This window comes from Brachyhypopomus gauderio, chromosome 7 (genome assembly GCF_052324685.1).
Source record: "Brachyhypopomus gauderio isolate BG-103 chromosome 7, BGAUD_0.2, whole genome shotgun sequence".
Lineage (NCBI taxonomy): Eukaryota > Metazoa > Chordata > Actinopteri > Gymnotiformes > Hypopomidae > Brachyhypopomus > Brachyhypopomus gauderio.
Window position 1 is genome coordinate 8,815,354 of NC_135217.1, and position 20,703 is coordinate 8,836,056.

Here is a 20,703-nt window from a genome sequence, read left to right on the forward strand (position 1 = left end):
TATTATTTCTATATTACAATTAGAATTTTTATGAGGTTTGTCAGCAGGCACAAAAGAACAGGCAAAACACATCAGCAAAGCATTTCCATTTTTTTTTCACGCGTCAGTCAAAACGAAATGACCAAGCCCTTTATGAGCTGAAATAAACATGGCGAACACTAAAACCCAGTGAAGCCTCCCAATTAAAGCCAGGACCTTTGAAACGTTTACAGAGTGGTAAACCGGCGGCAGTAAACTCGGAGAGCACCATAAACAGGCCGTCCTTTGGCCCTTCCCTGTCTCCTCCTGTCGTTACCGTAACCTGCAGGTCAGTTTATCCCTTTAATATATTATACCTCTATGTTTCAATTAAGAGTCTATAACTAAGAGAATGCGGTTCCTGCCATAATTTGTTAAGCACATGCCAGTAAAGACGTTGGTGCATCCATTTTAAGAAGACGTAGGTTCATTTACTGTCTTAAGCGTAGTAGAAGCTCTTCCACATATTGGCCGAATCAACAGTTAACTGTTACTGCTCTCAGTGGCGAGGAAGGCCTCGTGTGTGTGCCTGGTTCCTCTTATGGTGTTAGGAGCTGATGTGGACGGGGGAACGTGTGCTGAGTGGACAAGGAACGGTGTCTGCTGTGCTGGGTGTCCACGCTGACATATACATACGGACACACACGCTAAAGACATTTTTTGTTGTTGTCGTTTCCTTTGTAATGGGATCATCGTGGAATTGCTGTTTGCTTTCAATTCTAAGAAAAGAGCATACCAATGTTTTTATTACTTTTTACGCTCATTCATTTTGTTATCTTAAGTGAGCAGGGATCCTCTCATAGTACAATAGTTTGCTCCAGTTCAGAATATACTGTTATAATAGTTCACGATTCTGAGCTATAGAAACCCAGTTTATTCTTACTGGGTATCACAGACACACAAACACTTGGCAGTAATGTAAGGGATCATAGTGAAAGCTGTTTTAACCAAGGTAGGCAACTTGGCCTGCATCTAAATCCATGTAATTGTGTCAAGCTGGGCGGGTAGACTACTGCGAAGAACGAGCCTCTCGCCGTAAAAAGGGCTTCATTAAGCAAGGTGAAATGAAAAACCTCGCCCTCCCTGCCGGTCGTCTAATCTATAATTTCACTAAGCATGTGGTTTTATTGTTTATTTATTTATTTTTTCCGATGGCCTAATCTCATCACGAGGACCCGATGAACTGCCCGCATCGTCGCTCTTAATTTAGTTCCAGTTCCGTAACACAGCCAGACCCATTAGCTTGTTTGTTATCCTCAACGGACCTGAAGACGGTTTTGTGCTGAAATCGCACTTTTGCGCAGACGGTAATTAAAGGTCCTGAAAGGATTTTTTCCTTTACTTTCTCATGGAGATTGCGCAGAAGAGAGACGGAGCGAGAGCGAGCGAGCAAACGAACGAACGAACCAGCGCGCCCGCCAGTCTGCTCGCACGACCCGGGGAGGAGTTTTAAAGGCAGGCTAATATGGATTCTTTTCACACTTTGCTCAGGAGGTGTTTCTGATGAGCCCGCCGTTCATTCACACAACTGAATGGGCTGCTTTAATTTCGGCCTGGAGAAGGTGAAGTGCTCAGTTTTGTCTGAACACATAGAGTAATGGAGGGGATGTTATCGAACACTCTGAGATGGGTCCACACAGGGACTCGGTTTGCCGGGCGTAACATTAGCCGGGGATGTCTGCACGGGAACGCTCTAATAACTTGCAAGAGGTTTAGTTAGGGGATAAAAAAGCAGTTCCACATCGTTACATGACTGGATTTACTATCTTATGTACATAAGTGGGTTTGTACAGATATAGATACATGATATCAATTTTCATGTGTTGTCAGTACAGAACAACAATGTTGATCATTTGGTTATATGTGTTTCATCTTCATGTGAGGAGAAATGCTTGGGTATACCTCCCTATAAGACCATCCTGATAGGAAAACACAAGCATGGTGCTGACCAAAGACCATTTGAAATGTTTGCGCGCACATTACCTCGAGTGTGACTCTGCCCTTTCTTGCGGCTGGTGGAGGAGCCGTGCGTCACGTTTTGGAAGTGTGTGATCTCCATTGTGGTGTTGGTGCGGAAGGTCTCCTTAAACCTCTGCACCAGTTCCTCCACTGTCTCTTGCTTGGCGTCGAGCACTGCAGGACACACAAACATAAAAACAAGCAGCACAAACTTGAGGCCAGTGTACAGAGACGCACAAAGTACCGCACAACTACTGTTTGACTTACAAAAGTACTAAGTTTTTGTTGCACCTCAGTTTGAGAGGACATCGCACGTTGTACATGCTAGAGATGCTGACTTCAGGAAAACATAGTTAAATATATAGACAAGGGCAAAGGAGAATGTGATGTATTGTGCTACTTGGGCATGAATTACTCTGCGAATAATAATTTTGTGTTCAGTTGGAAACGCAGACATGAACAACACGTGCCACTTAAGGCTTCTCATCTAAACATTTTTCGCTTCCCTCACTCTCATTCTCTCTGTCTCTTTTCCTTTCTGTGATGATAAAGATGTTGAAAGACAGACAGAAAGTCTTCTAAACCTCACTTCTGAGACATTGAAGTGCGAGGCCTCCTATTAAATGCTGGTGCCACTGGCACCAGTACGACGTGTTCAGCTTTAAACAAAGTGGGAGAGAAGGCACAGGGAGAGGGGTGACCTAGAAGCAATCACGTTATGCCAGCGACGGGTCTCCTTGCGTCCCTGTCAAAAAGAGAACCCCACTATCAGGATGTTCCTGTTAAAGAGTCTCTGGAGAGACACTTGCCCCTCCCTCTCCTCCTCCCCTCCCCAGTCTTTTTCCCTCCCACAATCCCTCCAAATCCTGCCCTGGGGGGCCTCCACCGTCAAACGAAGCCGCTCCCGTCGCAGTCGGGCCTCGGGAGGAACAAGAGTGGCTTCTGAGAAGCTCCGCCACCCCCTAGGAGGCCCCGCCCCCGTACCCATCTTCCCCGGGCCGGCTCTGTGGAACCGAAGGACGGCGCACAGCACACCACGCGCCGGCGTCAGACAGCGCAGGAGCGGACGGGTTCAGGAGGGGACGGAGGCTCGGCCTCCTCCGGCTCCACCCGACCCTGCCGAAACGCGGGGCGACCCCGTCCCCAGCAGGAGCAGTGGGCCGGGAGCGGGCCGGAACCCCTCCTGACTTTATTTCCATCCGGCTGAGAATCACAACACCCCAGGGGACTCTTCTGACCCATCTGAGCGCGTTCTGCCCCATTTCCACCACCAAAGAGCCATAAAATATATAAATAAACCTCCCGTCCACACTGTCTAGCCCAGCAACACGGTAACAGCAAGGGAGAGATGGAAAAATAAAACACCAATGAAAATGAAGAGATGACAAAAAAAAAGTTAGACACCATCTATTTATCCAGCATACCCATTACCAGTGCCTGCCACTACTCACTAAGGTTGGCCATGCATCACAGGTTCAATTAACGTGAGCATCATATGGGCCAAGCCCTCCCAGGAGGCTTAATGGGCCCGGGTGGTGGTGTTTCCTCCACATGCTGTGCACCTTCAGGGTGGAGCTGAGCAGAGACATCGCCAAGGATGGAGGGCCCCATATAAAGAACCCCACCATCTCACCTCCACAGCAACCTCCACGACAACCCTGAAAACCGAACACTGTACAAACACGCATGACGCATTCTGCATGCACTGGAATTCACAATTTCAAGACCATTTATGGGAAATGTGCTAAAGGCTATCTTTTATAAATGTAATTTTAATGGTAGAATTCTTGAGTGGAAAATTAACATTAATGAATAACTTAAATGCAATTTAAATATCTATTAACCTTCAATTAAAACAAATGATCACCTATTGAATGATAAAAGAATCAAATCGGCAGCAGGATTTTGGTACAAATCATACATACCAAACAGATATGCAGCAGGAAAGTGTGAGTGAAAATGAAAGAGCCTTTTGCTGCAGGGACCACTGATTTAGTAATGAATCGCTTGCTAAAAGTTTGCCTGCACTGATTAAATGTCAGCTCAAAGAGGAGTGAAATGTAAACACTCTGTGAAGATATTAAGTAAGTAATGTTAGGGGGCAAAAGTAGTCAGTTTCACTATAGACTAAGCTAACAACTTAATTTCCTCCACTCATGCACTACAACTGTCTTTCTTTGTAAAAATAATAATTAAATCAGGAGACATGAAGTTGCGATTTCTTTCCTCTTTCCTGTATTTCTTATTGTTGCTCTTGTTTTTAGAAGTCAGTTTTTTTCTGTTTAGGACACTGAGATACAGTATGATGCTACACTGGCAACCTTCACTCACAATTCACTATTATCAAGGATATAATTTTTACAATTCACACCTGGTGTGGGGGGAGGACCAAACCATTTCATAAAAATCCTGGGGGGCAACACAGATGTTCTCCAGATGTAGATGAAGAAAAACACGGAGTCAAAAACAAGAAAGGCAAAACAAGTTTAAGAACTACACTGTAAATAAAATATTCCTTAAATGAGATAAGTTAACAATTTCACATTGCATGTGTTGTTCTAATCATTTTTTAGGCCCTGTGAGTCCCAGACTCATGTCTTCACATTTCCCCCTGGGAAAGGGTTGTCTGTCTCTGCCGTGCGGACGGCTGCGGTCCCGGGCCTGGTCCCAATCCTGGTCCCAGTCCGAGCCTGTGTCTTTCACACACCCAGTTTCCACCGTCATTATGGAGGATTAGAATTCCAGCTCACAGCCTTGTTCCCACTATCTGGCGGAGATCGCTGAGATGACTTTCCCAGTGGTCAGCAGTAGCGAAAGATGTTTTATGAGATCTGAAGCCAGAAGGATGTAAATTTTTTGGAACCTTCATGGTAGGATTTTCTAGCCAATGGAGCGCACCGAGTTAAAGACCGCTGCTCGCACAGAGGGAAATGGATCGAATCCATCCTCAGAAAGGACGCATGTTTTCATGTACACTGCTCTGGGTATGGAGCGGCTCCATTAACCCAGACTCACGGGTGAAGTTGACCCGACGCAGACGGTCACGCTACAGGAAGACAGCTGAGGAGAGGCGCTTTTATTCTGACGTGGGCGTGTGCCGTCAGCGCCAACACCTCCGTTGTTTTCAGACTCTGTCAAATATCACCAGGAACCTATTGTGGATGCCGTTGTGTAAATGCAAATTTTGCAACCTTCATTGCTATTCATGGCTTATCTATTCAGCAAACCAAATGAGACGCGCGTGTCGGTTTGCTGGGAGCAGGGCGGCCACAGGGACGGCTTCGACAGTCCAATCTAGGGGACTTTAAAGGTTGGAAAAACCATTTCGGATGATTAAGAGCCTTTGCTGGCAGGCCATTAGTTTCCTTGTTTCCAAGTTTCTATGTCTGTTTATGAAAGGCCTCTTTATGAAATTTCCAAGTATGCACAGCACTCTCTCATGAGTAAATCCAGAGGTTACTTGATAATATGAAGAAGTGTTTAATAATACCGTTAAATCAGTAGGGAGAGGCCAGCATCTAGACTTACACAAAGTGTAACACAGTTACCTTCAACCTTCAGCCCACGGTAATCCATAAATTTAAAATGTAATCCTAACGCATTCTTCGAGGGCTTCTGCGTTCGACTCTGCAGTGTGCACTGGAGCGCGGATCCACAGGCTTGTGAAGGCGGAGGCTAGCGCGGGGCAGTCTAATACACTCACACACCCTCCCACGGGCCCTTAAATGGTGCTTAGGGCCAATCCGGGCTGCTGCCCACTGTACAAACATCAGCTCAAGGCATCCGCTTATGCACTGACCTGTCGGAGAAGTACCTGACTGTGCTCCGAGGTTAACTACCACATGCATATTTCATGGCCTCTGGGCACCTTTTGTTCTACCGAGGACTGGTGCTCCAGCAATCAGACGCCCTAAAAGAGATTGCAGCTCGCCCAAGCCAGGAAGGCGCTTCTTAAACACCCGGCGGCCAGACGCTTGGAAGGGCGGCACCAGTACTTTCTGCTCCTCATGTGATGGTTTAAGGACGAAGGCTTGCACACTGAGACTGGGAGAGGCATGTCATGTCCGTCCTTGATAACATCTGTACAATCCCACTCATACATGCTAATGTGATGTGAGGTTGACCTCACAGAGGTCAGGGTGACTTCAAGCAGACCAACATTGTTGAGATAGGCTTTGTTATAATAATAATAATAAAAAAAGAACATTTTCAGTTAACAGATTATATGTATTGTTATGCAATACTCCCACATTAGTTATTGCTGCAAAAGTAATGTAATGTGTAATTTTATCTATTTATTTATTAGGTCCTGACACGGCTTAATTTCAGGTATGTGCTGTTCTAATAAAGGTCCCAGAACCTCATCTCCCCAGCTGAGTCCGAGCTTCACGGTGCCAGCTCTGTGGATGGGGTGACAGCACTGCCGAGGGCAAAAGTTTTATTACACTCTCTTTCCCAGAAGCCCCGTTCACCGCTCGCCGAATGCTAATCTCTTTGAAGCTCGCCATCAGACTCCAGAATGTGAAATATACATGAATCAACAGTATGAAAAGGCAGTTCGTGAAGTCTGCAAGCGGACGTGTAGATGAAAACTGCAGTCCCGTAGACCTTTCTTAACATCAACTCAAAGAAACATTAATGCAGTCCTCTACGTTGCATCATGCAAATATTATTCAAATATTATTCATTTATTCATTTACTGAAGACAGAAAATACAATCCCATGTCCATTAATCTATACTAGTTGGTTTTTCCAAAAACATTTTAGACTCCATTTTTCCATGGGGTAGGATTGATTACTTCTACAATATTTTGACAGTTCTATGAGGTATGTTTTATATTTACTTTTAACTTGTCTCCCTAATTTCCTAGAAAATGAATGAGACCATTCAGAACGGACCAAACCAGAAGAAGTTGCACCACATTTTTCCTGTCCTCTATGTACCTGGTGAAACTTACTCAGAGAATGGCCAACTCCACCTGATTTCAAACTCTCACTGTTATATGTGTCTCAGTGGAGAAGGTGGCACAACAGGAGATGTCTGATCAAGAAGCTCCACGTGTCTTATGAGTTCGATGTCCGACGGCTGCTCACTGCCGTCCCAAGACTGCGTGAATTCGTAAGACGATCCTCTAATATTGCGCCTCAGTACAATGCAGTTTAACAGAGCCATCAGTTTATAGACAACAAGGCCGGAGTTTCACTTGCGGTAATAACCCAGGCCACCACTGTGACTCTTTTTCGGTTTTATCTTTCTAAAAGGCAGCCTCTCTTCCCCTAACTGCTTCCAGTGCGAGGGAAGATCCAGGTATAAATCAGACCGAGAAGTCTAGCTGCATCTGTTTCATCCTCACTGCCGACGAGTAACCGGACATGAAGAGGATGCTGTTGGAAGTCAGGGCAAGGATTGTTGGATTCCAATACACTGTTTATTTTCAGCAGATTCAACAAAATTTGTTTCCTGACACATCCCCGTGGCCCTGATTTGTCGTTATTTTACAAGCGGTCTCCCAGATCTCGATTCGGTTCGCTTTATAAAGGCCGTCATGCAGCAAGAGATGGCAATTTTGAAAGCAATTATTAGAAAACTGTCAGGGGAGTCGGCGATAATGTGAAAATGTTCACCTGCCACCATGACCGGCGAAACGATTTTCACCACGGCTAACCGACGCTTCTCCCGCGCCCGTCGTCTTCGCCTGTCACACCTGCGTGGACGAGTGATTGGCGTGGCCCACGGCGCCGCCCAGAACGAAAGCCCGATCCCACCCCCTAAGACCTGCAGCGGCCCGCTCGTCTTTGGCCGGGTGCGGAGCGATCGTCTGCCGCCCCTGTGTCCTTATTTTCTCCTCGGGCTCCCTCTTATCTCTTCTTGGCTCCCTTATCTGTAGCGGCACTGGGTTAACCGTGTCTTTACAGAATTGGACACAGCCAATAGCAGAGTGCCAAGTGGATCTGTGCGCTGACATGCCAGAGAGCTCCTGCAGATAATCTAGCAGGCAGACACAGAGAGCTCTCTGGGGGGGGGAGGTGGCCGGGTGGAGGGGGGGGGTAGCTGGTGGTGGACAGCTTGGGCACTCTGGGGGACACGGAACACAACCCCAGAACTGTATTTGCAGCCAGGCACTCTCCTGGGTCTCCCAAGAGGCACTGCCTACCTGGTAATCAGGCCCCCGCTTTATTTGTTCAACTTCAAGCCACTATCTTTCAGCCAAATACTGAAGCTCTTCGATAATACAACAGTCTACAATTAGACAATGCATATTTAACAGTGGGGAAAAAAAAACCTCCCACACTTTAGCAGCAGGAAATGCCAATTCATTTCCACAGGCATCAATTATCAGGTACAAGACGAACCAGCAAACATATCCTTAGCTTCAGCACTACCGCTGCAACCCTGATAAACTAAATGAGACGACTCTCTACACCTGCAGTGGTTTGTAATCCTAATTCTGGGGACCCCATACCATGTGCTGTGTTGTGTAATCCTACGCTTGGATAACCCATCAGATCATTAGAACGACCATCCTGAGCTGAACAAAGTGTGACAGTTGCGGTAAAGGAAAAAAAACAACACAAGTGTGTGGCGTGCACAGCGTCCTCTGATCCTCTGCGCTAAAGAGCTGACTACCAGTATGGGTCTGCTGCAGGATCTCCTCGGTGGGGAGGATGTTAGTCACAGGGAGTGGATCACCCTCCCCTGCTCTCTGCCTTCCAGCGCCCCTGGGCTCATGTACTACATTGGGCTTTGAGGCCTGAAGCCTCTCATCTGCACATGTGAAGCACTCGCACACATCGGCCGGATGCTGACAGTGGAGACGGACGCCACGCGCTTCACAGGCCTCCCCCGCGGGATCTCATCAGCAGGAGATGGCACGTGCGCACCATGGCCTTGAAAGGGAGCAGCGTGGAGCCCCAGCCAGACAGCTGTGGCCCTGAAGTAGCAGGGAGAGGAAACCGCGGCTCCAGCGGTGGCCATGTTGGCTCAGACAGACAAAGAGGTCAGAGGGGAAAATAAAGGTGGAGGCGTGAGACGAGGGCAGGGCTTTCTCGAGGTGCGATGAACGTGGCGGTTTTGTGTGAGGGACGCCAGCACTCTGAAACTGTACATTTTAAAAGGGGGATGATATGATAATGGAGCATTTTAGTCACTTAAATTTTTTGCTTTTAAATAAATTGCTTATGTTCCGTCGCTGACTGTGAAATGCTGTACACTTCTGAGGATGGAATTCGGCTCCGAGCACAGCACTTTGCGCTTGTTCTCTGCAGGCTAAAAGCAGTGAAGAGAAGACAGCAGCCCTGTTAAATCAGGAGCTTAACAACACGGGACTTCTGAAAACATGAGGGCTATGCAAATGAACCAAGCCTTAAACAATGGCAGCAGAAGCTCCGTTGGCAGAACCGCTGCTGAGGTGAACGGCCGCCAGGGAGGCCATTTTGAGCCATTTAATTTTCCCTCCAAATCCCTGTTGCTTTGTCTGGAGTGATTCTGTGGGGAGGCAAGAAGGCATGAGCCAAAGGACTCGATTCTCCTGGCTCCCTTCATACGCCTCTGCCTTCTATCCTCTCTCTCTCTCTCTCTCTCTCTCTCTCCCTCTCTCTTTCTCCGTATTGCACTCCCTCCCAGTTTTACTCCCTCTCTCAGTCTTCTCCCTATCTCTGAGGAGGGGAGGATGAAAACCACGGAAGTGGGAATACTCAGCCATGTGGATCTCTCCTGTGATTTATTCAATTTGCCAGGCCCAGGCCCGGCAGCAGGGAGGGAAGGCCCGGGCCCAGGGAGGCCCGCTGGATCAGAGTGCCTCTGAGCAGGGGAGGGGAGGGGGCAGAGGTGGGTAGAGAGGAAGGGAGAGGGTGGAAACAGAGAGGGGGAGAGAGAGGGAGAGACACAGAGGCACATGGGGCAACAGGAAAAGGTGGGAATGACAGAGAGAGAGAGAGAGAGAGAGAGAGAGAGAGAGAGAGGGAGGGCAGGCTCAGAACAGTAATCTCTAGCCAGGGGAGAGAAACACATCAGCCCACTCTGCTGCTAACACCTTATTTCTGAAGGCCCCAAAGAGGAAAGCTTTATGACACTAATGTATACACTGTAAAACACTCTCATAACAAGCCATCACTGTGAAACAGGACTCGTGTAAAGATGATATAAAGAAGATACACAGATATATATAGCACTACAGTACTCAAGACATCCACGTAAATGTGGACCACGGCTCAGAAAATGCTTACGGTAATGATTTTTTTACAGGAATAATGGGGTAATAGATGGCATAGATGCCGTTTACTAGTAGTTGAAAGAAGTATCTTTCAGCAAACGGAAGGCTCTTAAATGTTTATAATGGCCTAATCCAACCCTGTTTACAGGAATTTGTTTAACAGAGGTAAAGTTTTATGTATGGCCATGGCAGTGGGGTGACTAATCAATAAATACCTACCTAGTCTTCCCATCTTTTAACAATAAACACGTAACTAGTCTTCCCCAGCTTTTAACATTAAACACGTAACTAGTCTTCCCCAGCTTTTAACAAGTGACAGATGTTTATTTGTTTAGTTATTTGCAGTGAACCGTTCCATAGGAGCAACTTTAGCTTAACATGTCTATAAATAACGCTCTTAAAACAACAGCGATAAAAAGCAGCCGTGAAGCGCATTCTGCGAAAATGATCACCTTCTATTATCTTCAGCGGCCAGTGTGGCCCCTCAGACGCTCTCGCCCACTTCTACAATGCGAGCCCCTCGTCGACTTTAATTAAAAAACGGTCCGTGCCCAAGTCACATCTTAAAGTCTCTCTTAAAAAAAAAGAATCCCACATCTAATTGTGCGCTGGTGCAATTTGCAAGTGGGAAAATATGCAGAAGTGAAGCAAGGGCGATCGCTCTAGTTCTGAATGCCCCCTTGTGTCCCAGTTTTCCCTACCTGACAGCAGAGGTCCTTCCTGAAGAAAGATAAGGACGTGCGCTAACAATGCTTATGCTAATGATGTGTTCTAAAAATGGATGCCATTAACGGACGACTTGCGGTTTTAATTTAGCTGACTTCACACGATCCCGCTCGAGCTTTGGAAAGAGACACCGGGTTAAAGACGCCGCCGCTGCCGTTGATGATGAGACACAAACTTTCCTCAAACTTTCTGAGAGAACGTTTGAGATGCGTGAGAGGGCATGTCCACCCCTTTAACTGGGTCTGTCTGTATCCATCTTTAAATTCGGGATTAGTTTGTTGTTGTTGCTATTACTATTGTCATTTTGTTGTTGTTGTTAATATAATAACAATACCTCTGCTTCTCCATCTTTGTCAGGAAGAGTCAAGCAAAACTCATAAAATCTTTATGAAGAAATGTAGAAACATTTAATTTAAAACTCTTCCACAGAGACGCCATGACATTTTCCCAGCGCTCCCGATCACGCACTGATGACAAACCCCGCGCGGAATTAAATTTGCGCCCCGGACGCAAACATGCCTTACAAAATCTGAACGTCGGTTTATCTATAGTTTGTAACTATAGATAAAGTGTAGTGTGTAGAGTAGTGTGTAGTGTGTACAGTGTAGTGCCAATAAGCGGAGATGCTTTCACGGGCTGCGGACAGACCCTGGCTCCGTGCCGCCCTCTCCGCTGCAATCAGTATCCATCACTCGGCTGCCAGCTCCGTGTATTACAGCGCTCTACAGAGGCTGTCAATGAGATCATAGATAATAATGCAATCAGCAGCATTTTGGGGCCATGTGTTGCCATCGAACATGGAAACTATGGCAACGCGGCGACGTGGACTTTCGCTACAGGAAGAGAGCGGCTTCCTCTCGCATGTGCGACCTTTCTGAAGTGTCTAATTTTAGATGAGCGGTGAAAATAATTGGACTCTTTCCCCCTCTTATGTCCCACCGATAAATCGGGATTCTGACCAGAGTGCTATGCGGCGAGCGCCGTTGTTTTGGTTTGCTGTGGCCCGCTTTCCTGCTCCTGTCTTCTCGGGTGGTGAGCGTCCGCTTTGATTTAATGGTACGACAGCAGGCCTGTTCTGCAGCCCAAAACAGTGGGTCATACATCTTAAAAAGGTGTGCTATTGAGGTCCAGCAAAGTAAATATAAAACACCCATCGCCAGGGCTGCTGCTTTCTGCTTTTAAAGCAATCAGTCCCAAAGGCTCTGAATATCTGCTCATAACACCCCCCCCAAGCCTCTCCCAGGAAGACCTAATACATCTTTTTTTATTTATTTACTTTTTTTTGCTAAAGCAAATTGTTCTTCTAGATCTTCTGTACCCGTCTCCCAGAGAGAAAGACTGAGAGAGAGAGAGAGAGAGAGAGAGAGAGAGAGGGGGGAGGGAGGATGAGAGATATCGTTCTGCTATCTATAGCATCTTGCCATAGGCCAGATGAAATATGAATGTGGTCCGCCAGACACATTCTGAGTCTCGCTTCAGTATCAGAGCGTAGAGCGCTAAACCGGCCCCTCCATGCACCTCTGTCCGGTCCTCTTTCAGCCTGCTGCTTGTCGCTAACCAAATAAGTGTCATGGCTCGGGTCAGCTGAAAACAGTTGTGGTTATTGTGGTCACAGCATTATCACAATCAATGCATCAGTGTCTGCCCATAGAAACCATTACTACTTTTATGTTTGTTTTATTTTTATTTTTTATTTTTACTATTATCCATATTGTTGTAGATCGTTGTATTTTAAAACCTTATTACAGAAAACATTCACCACCACAGGCCTTAAAACTAGTCAAACCTGTAGCACTGCAGGCAAACAAATAGAATAAGAGGCCATGATATGTACCCTGCATTTCAAATAGAAAGAGATGGAGGGTGTAAGCTGTATAATTTAGTGCAAACTGCCACCTGGATATTTCCAGTGCAGATAAGACAGTCATTGTCTGTGATTCATGTAATGTAAAAATATAGAAATACATTTTAAAAAATCCACCAACCAACCAAACGACTGCAAAAAAAGTAAAAAAAAAAAAAAACAAACAAAAAAATCAAAATGTGAAATAAAACATCTCACCGTGAAAATCCATAGATTAAAACGTAACGAATGAGCCAGCTCTGTGACAGAGAGTTAATTACTGGTGCTGCCATTAAAGAAAGAATCTCCTGAAAGGGTTTCAGCAGGAGTAATGTGTATCGCCAAAGAGGTGTATCAACAAAGGCAGAATATGAAAGCACAATATTATGTTTAATTTAGGCGCATAACCACTTGTTTCATAGATATTCTATAAAATGTGGGTGGTCACGAATTGCGAATGTCAACAGATTGGCTACAGACTATAACTGCGTGCATAACGGATGTGTAGCTAATAAATTGATGAGTGTAGGTACATGGTAGGTATTTTTGGAGTTAGGTGGTGTAGTAGGTGGTGTAGTAGGTGGTGGGCCTAAAGTGTCATGAAAAGCGGCTGACAGTAGCTGCACCCTGTAATGGCTGCCGGTCAGTTTTTAGAAAATGTCTAGAGCATCCATCACCTTAGCTCGTCTCAAGCGGGTGGACTCGGGATGGTCTGAAGCTGTTAGCCGAACCTACAATAGGTGATAAATCAAAAAAAGTTCAGAGTTTTTCATCTTAATCGTGCGGTTTTAAAAAATGCGAAGAGCATTGGGTTTAGCGCTGCTCCACAGGCGACTAAGAAAACAAGCGGGTTTTGGACAGTTTGATAAGATGGCCTTTGAATGACTGTCGAGGAGAGAGAGAGAGAGAGAGAATGTGTGTGTGTGTGTGTGTGTGTGTGTGTGTGTGTGTGTGTGTGTGAGAGAAAGAGACAGTGTGGGGCTCATAGTTCCTCAGAGTATCGCTGGGCTATGAAGCAAGAAAGCGTTATGCATCTGGAAAAATCGGCCGAATGAAAAGCGACAGGACGAGTCCATCGATCTGGGCCGTCAGGGGCGTGTGGGACGGAGCCTAATGCACTCCCCGCCCGGCCCCACGAGCACCAGCAGACAGACAGGAAGGCATGGAGGACGCATGCTTCCGCAACATGACATTCGGGTCAATAAATAAATAAATAAATAAATGTTTTAAAAATTCGAAGCGTCTACTTCTGCTGTTTACTTCCAGCCTTGTTGATTTGTTTCAGTCTCAACAACAAAAGGGAAAACGGTTAAGACTCACACTGAGGGATTACACTGAATGGCAGGTAAAACCACACGATTTCACTGATATAACTGAACCTATATAGATACATAAACATTATTCAGACTGCATTCATAGAGCTGCACGTACCAAACACACATCGCCACGCACCTCCCAACTCTTTCACATCTGTGCATAGTTATAGCATTAAATATAGTTAATTCACTGAATCATCATCCTACAGCAATTAAGCTACAACAAACTAGTAGGCCTAAATAGTACACTGGAGAGCTGCACACCTTCTTTAATTGGCTATTCATTAAGCTCATCAACATTGCACACATTATGCATTTACTATAAGGTTTAGTGAGAAGTTTCAGTGAAGTCTCACTGAAAAGCACTAACATTTAAAACTTGACATTTAGTCAAGAGACTTATTGATCACAAAAAAACCTTCCTAAATAAACATTCCTAAATAATCAATTATTCAGAACAAATGGAACAAACTTTTAAAAAATCTGATCTTAAGTGAGAAATATGGTCAGGTCTGTGCCATCCCAGTTTCCTAGTAATTACTAACACATGTAAGGGCGGAAATGAACCAGAAAACACATTATGCAAATGTAATTATTATGACTGCACAATTCATCATGAGCGCAGATAATTCAGCTAATGGAATGTGCCGTAAATCACAAAGATTTCTCCTCCACTGTACTTTGAGTGAACGTCCACAATGTGCCAGAAGCTGAGATCTCGCACGATGGCCAGCTGCAGGAACGGCCTTAACGCGGGACGCTGTCCGCACGTTACAGCCTTGAAACTTTCCCCGGAACTTCCCGAAGCCCCACTGAAACGGGAGTGCTGGATATTCACTGGAGAGCTAGACCTGTGGCCATGGGCTGCATATTTTCATATCTTCATGAGAGAGAGAGAGAGAGAGAGAGAGAGAGAGAGAGAGAGAGAGAGAGAGAGAGAGAGAGAGATCAGCCGGGGTGGGTGATATTGCAGAGCCAGATATGTACACAAGGAGAGGCCGATCTCAGATTTGGTTTAACCATCCGGTGTGTTTGTGTAGTGTTTATCTGCTACATCCCCGCTGGATCTTTGCGTGCCTGTTTGGCCCAGTATTGAGGCGTGTTAGGCATTTTTATTATTATTTTTTGGTATTTGTATTAGTAAACTCTTTCTTGTTTGCTTTTCGAATCTGAACAGGCATTATGCAGCATGCTTGTGTATGTGTGCACATGTTGCTTTCCTGTGTATAATGACATAACCTTTCTCAGTATCATCACTTCAGTGGGGAACTAATAAACACAAGAAACTGCATTTAAGAAATTAACAAGTGAACTCTTTGCCCTACCATTTCAGAAGCACCGTGAGCTTGGCGGGAAGAATGGATAATTGCAGGTCTCCGAGTGTTCGGGGAAAAAAAGCGGTTTTGACACACTTAAAATAAATCTGCAAGGGAACTTTTCTCCTGTTCACTCCGCACCTCTGGGAGTCGGATGGCTGCAGGGCGCAGTGCACAGTGAGGTAATTTCACAACTCAATGTTCCTTCTCTTTCTGTGCAGCCCCACGACTCCATGCCCCTTAGGACATCCATACCACCACATCTCAAGGATGTTCTGGGGAGAAAGAGAGCAGCGTCTTCAGATGATAGCTCCACTCTCTCCGCCCTTAACTCCAGCTCCTCCACCCTTCAGTCACACGTGCCAGACAGTCTGGCTGAGGTTCGATTGTGGATTGTGGCGTGAGCCGACTCACAGCGCACATGCGATAAACCAGTCATTCAGGTGAACTGGAACACCAAATGCGGCTGAATGCGTAGCAGGAAGACCGGTTTACACCTCACGCCTCCTTTAGAATTTCGAAATGGCTGAGTTCTTTCAAATTTTAAAAGTGGCGGAGAAGTGATTCCGAATGCCTGTTGCATTGTTGAGTGTGGAGAGCGGCTGGGGATTGGGCTTTCCGGGCAGCGGCGGAGACGGCCGGTCGGCTCCTCGTCTGCGTAGCGCTACGGTCCTGCAGCACGCTCCCAGAAACGCTGAGCTTGTGTCTACTGAAACCTGAAGCATCATGGGTAGCACAGCCTCTCAAAAATGCACAGAACAAAAAGCCCCTCAGAACAGAACAGGTTAAATCCCCACCAGATTGTCACAGATCAACTCCATTTTTTTATTTTTAAACAGAAACGAGGGGTGATTCCTCCTGAAACCTTTCCTCGGGGGTTTGTCAAGGTGCCCTCTCTCCTCGCCCTGCCCCAGGACTCTGCCCTGTGGGACATGTCTGCTCTTTGGCCACATTAGAAGAGCTAGTTAACTTCACAGGCAGGGGACACGCCAACGGTGCACCTCCCTCCAAGACGTCCTCAGAAGGAACATGCTCTGCTGTGCTGACACGCCCTCTCCTGCTCCGTCTACCCATTCATACATGCTTCCATGGTGTTAGGACGTGGCAATTTCCTTTTTGTTATAAAATAAAAGCCCCCTCACCACAAAACAAAGAAACAAACAAAAATCCACCAATATTCCATTGACCGATTTAACACATCTGACTCATTCTGTTAGCTAATTGTCTTTATCAAGCCCTGTAGGTGATTTGAGCGAGATATAACAGCAGTGGCACTGTGGTCCTGAGACCACCACTGCATGCAGAAAACCACAGGAGGTATGTACCCCAGACAGCAGGGTGAAAACTACAGATGAGACCAGACTGTGGGGTGTGCTTCCTGAATACAGCACAATATTACAAAATATGAAATTATTTGCAGAGATTTTGCCTACCAAAATAAGGATAAATAAGAATAATAAGAAGAAATATAGAGTGATGGTTAGAAAATTTGATAGAATTTGAACAGTTAGAGGTGAGGTACTGATTAAAATTTGGCGTGAGCCGGGAGCTTCAAGAAAACTGTTTTGAACCGAGCCAATCACAAAACGCTAGCTGCAAGCTGCAAAACGCTAGAATGGTTCAGCCTGCTGTCATATTTCCTGTGGAAGCTAAAGAGAGCGTCAGACCACAGGCACTTTCCCCTGTGAAGTAATCATCCCTCCAGAAAGAAAATTAACTAATCATGGAGTGTGATGACAGGTGGCAATCAAGAAAAAAAGATATATGTCTTTTTATATGGATTGTAGGTTTTATATGTCAAGCCTAGTTACTTATAGTACAGTGCATATTCTGAAGTACACAACTTACCTTAAAGCTCATAGGTATTATTGATCATTTTACTCAATAATGTTATTTCAAAAAGTGCTGCTTTATCTATAATTTAAAGTGGACAGAATTATGTACACATTGCATGAAAAAAACACCATGGAACTGCTTATTTGAAACTAACAGTATTCAGAATGCATTCAGATTTCAGTATTCAGATTTTTCACTTTGAACTGCTTTTAACTGGTCATGTAATGGGTGACACACTCCCCTTTCTTCGAGCCACATACAAGATGTGAAAACATGCGGGAATACAGAAGTGACTGCCGTGACAGTCTCTCCTGACGCAGGTACATCATGTCAAGAGAGCGGTCATTCAGTGACAGCGGAACGTTATTCACCCCGCTGCAGTCCAGCGGGTCATTAGAGCCCCTTGCTCATACTGAATCATCTTGGCTACGCGTTCACATCAGCTGATCTGAAAAGTCTGCAGTCTGTAATTGTACACTGGCCAGTGAGCATAGGTTTGAGGTAGGTGTAGTAAAATGAACTGTGAGTATATATGACTGATATCTTGAACCCTCCCGAGAATTTAATGCCTGAAACATTCAAGCCAGGATGTATACGCTTGATCCAAACAAACAAGACGTGCTGACAGTAGCATTTGGTGTTTGAAATGTTGTTTTTTTAAGCATGGCCCTCACTGCTGTGATGCTTTGATTAACACGTAACCAAGACCCTTAACCTCACACTACTCTGTGTTAATTACGTAACGACACGATGACTTCACATCGGCCCTGAAACTATGAACGAAAGACTACGGGCCAGAGGTCAAGGTCACCCATGCCAGTGTCACAGAGTTTGATTTCAGTACAAGAACGAACAGGAAGACGAACGTACAAAGTATTCCAGTACACGTTCTGCATAACAGGGAGAGAGAACTTTGGCCCTTAAATGGCAAAAAGGTTGCTAGGCCATCTGCACTCAAGCGAGGTTAAAGACCCCATGTCATGTAGAAACAGCACCAGGCATTATCCATGCTTGGATCCCGAGCTGAACGTGAGCAAATGGTGGAATTTACAATCAGTGTGAGCTGGACCAGACGAGCACATTCAAGAATACGGGCCCAGGAAAATACATATCCCATCAATTATCTATGAGCATCTGGGTCTCCTTACACTTCACAGGCATGGAGATGCAGATACCACGGAAACAGAGAAACCGGAAAAAAAGGATGGGGGTGTGAAAATGCTGGGTCAGCAAATAATGAGTGAGAGAGAGAAAGAGCGGGTGAAAACCCAAGACAGAAGTGTTCAGATTAATAAAATGACAGTGATATGCTGTAAAGTAGAATTGATATGCCTGTGAAGGCCAGAAGGCATTTATTATTGACTTTGGAAACCTGTAGTCAAAGCTGATGAAATAAAAATAACATTATTTGAAACCTAGTAACAAAAAGGAACAGAATAAATGTAGAGAGATAAAAGTAGAAAAATAGCACGTAGATTTCATTTTAAGCATAAAATGATTCCGCAGGCTTTTGACTGGACACCTGTGTGTGTGTGTGTGTGTGTGTGTGTGTGTGTGTGTGTGTGTGTGTGTGTGTGTGTGTGTGTGTGTGTGTGTGTGTGAGTGTTTCTAAAGCCAATGTTGTGGTGGGGGTCTAGTTGCTCTGGGTTGCTGAACTGGGCCCCCTTGTCCGAACACACCTGGTGTGCATTAGACAGGCTAAAACAGGTCTTGGATTAAAAGAGTTAAGTTAGCTAGGACAATGCTGAATAATCCTGAACGCCCTGAATGCTGCTGATATCTCTGGGAGAAAGGTGGTAGTAAATAAAAATGAACAAAAGAGTCATAATTCCACCCTAGGAACCTGTATTTAAAATTAAGAAGGAGAGTGTGGAAAAATCAGCCCTTCACAGTTGTTGAACCTAGCAGCTTGTTGTTTGTGACTTGGGTTCAAACGGCCATTTTGGCTCCTGATTCATTATTCTCCATTTTGGCTCCTGCTTCATTGTTTCTCCATTTTGGCTCCTGCTTCATTGTTCTCCATTTTGGCTCCTGCTTCATTGTTCTCCATTGTGGCTCATGCTTCTTTGTTCTCCATTTGACTGCAGTGGAGACTAGATGTTGCTTCTGTGTGGACCAATTAAAAAGCCAAGGAGTTACTTTACTTTAATATTTAATATTTAATATGGAGTTAATATTGCTATCAAGCCGTTCTGTGATGTCTGAACAATGCCAACGCAGCCCGTGATACTCTTTACAGAACAATCTGTCTCAAATAAGAACCCATCATCTCATATACGACACATTTCACTTGAAAATAAACAGAGGAGAATTACACTCCATCACGCTGAGATTGTTAGCAATTAAGAGCTCTTCTCCTTCGTGGTTCAAGGAGGCTTCTAGCAAACATGGTTACTAAGGAGACAGTGAACCGTGCATGGGGGGATGCAAAAGAGAGGTCAGGTGAGTGTAGGAAGGTCCCACAGCAAGCCAACTCAGCGAGGCCAAACATGCAGACGTCAGTGGAAACAGTTCGAGGGTTGTAAGCATTGTAGCATGTACAACTGTGAAGAATCTGACATTACAACTGCCTAGCACTAGTGTGTGTAGGTTGGAAATGATGTCAAAACATCTCACCATGCTGTTACTGACACCAGTTTAAACTCCTTCAACGCTGTGTAAAGGGATGAACCTTCAGGGCGGTGAGGATGAAGCTTACATTTCCACCACTATCTTCTCTTACACAGAAGAACATCTGAAATGGTGCAGACTGGTAGAATAAATAGAAAGAGAGGGAGGAACAGAGAGAAAAAACTAATTGTAGTCAAGTACAGTTTCCAGAGAAACAGGATGTTTCATAGAGAGGATATTCGAACTGCATAACGTCCTGTTTCTCCAGATATCTTCTGTAGTTCACTACAATTTCTCACCTAAAACCTTCTTCAGACAAAATCATCAAAGACTCGTCAAGAGTGAGATAAACGACCTCTCTGATAAGAACTGTGGTGCTGTAGCCTGCAACTGCTCTAGTGCTACATGACATTTATTAACCACAGAAACAACTAGCACAAAAGGATCAATTCATCACCCATTCCCCCTCATGCACTAATGCAGGAGGTGTCTACTGGATTACATGCAAGAGATGTAATCACGTTTATATTGGAGAAAATTGGAGAAACCAAGAGAACACCGGTGTGTTGAACACCTTCGGACCATCAACATTAAGGATTTCTCATTTCCAGTGTCAAGGCATTTAAATACTAATGAACACTGTGTTAATGACATATCTGTTTCCACAGCCAGTTGTTGCTATGGCAGCAATGGAAATATGAAACTACTCAAGAACTGATTTATACTCTTGAAACTTTAAAACCCCATGGGATTTATGAATTCATCTGCTCTCTCTATATATATATATATATATATATATATATATATATATATATATATATATATATATATACACACAGTATATATATACAGTTTTACATAGAACA

The 20,703-nt window shown here is 45.0% G+C and overlaps 1 protein-coding gene across 1 annotated transcript in view; it reads right to left on the reverse strand.

Annotated features, from left to right (window-relative positions):
- Positions 1-20,703, reverse strand: part of astn2 (astrotactin 2) — a 267,450-nt gene that overhangs the window by 152,127 nt on the left and 94,620 nt on the right. Inside the window, 1 exon segment of the mRNA XM_077011457.1 lies at positions 2,002-2,151. Coding sequence (XP_076867572.1) covers positions 2,002-2,151 — 150 coding nt within the window.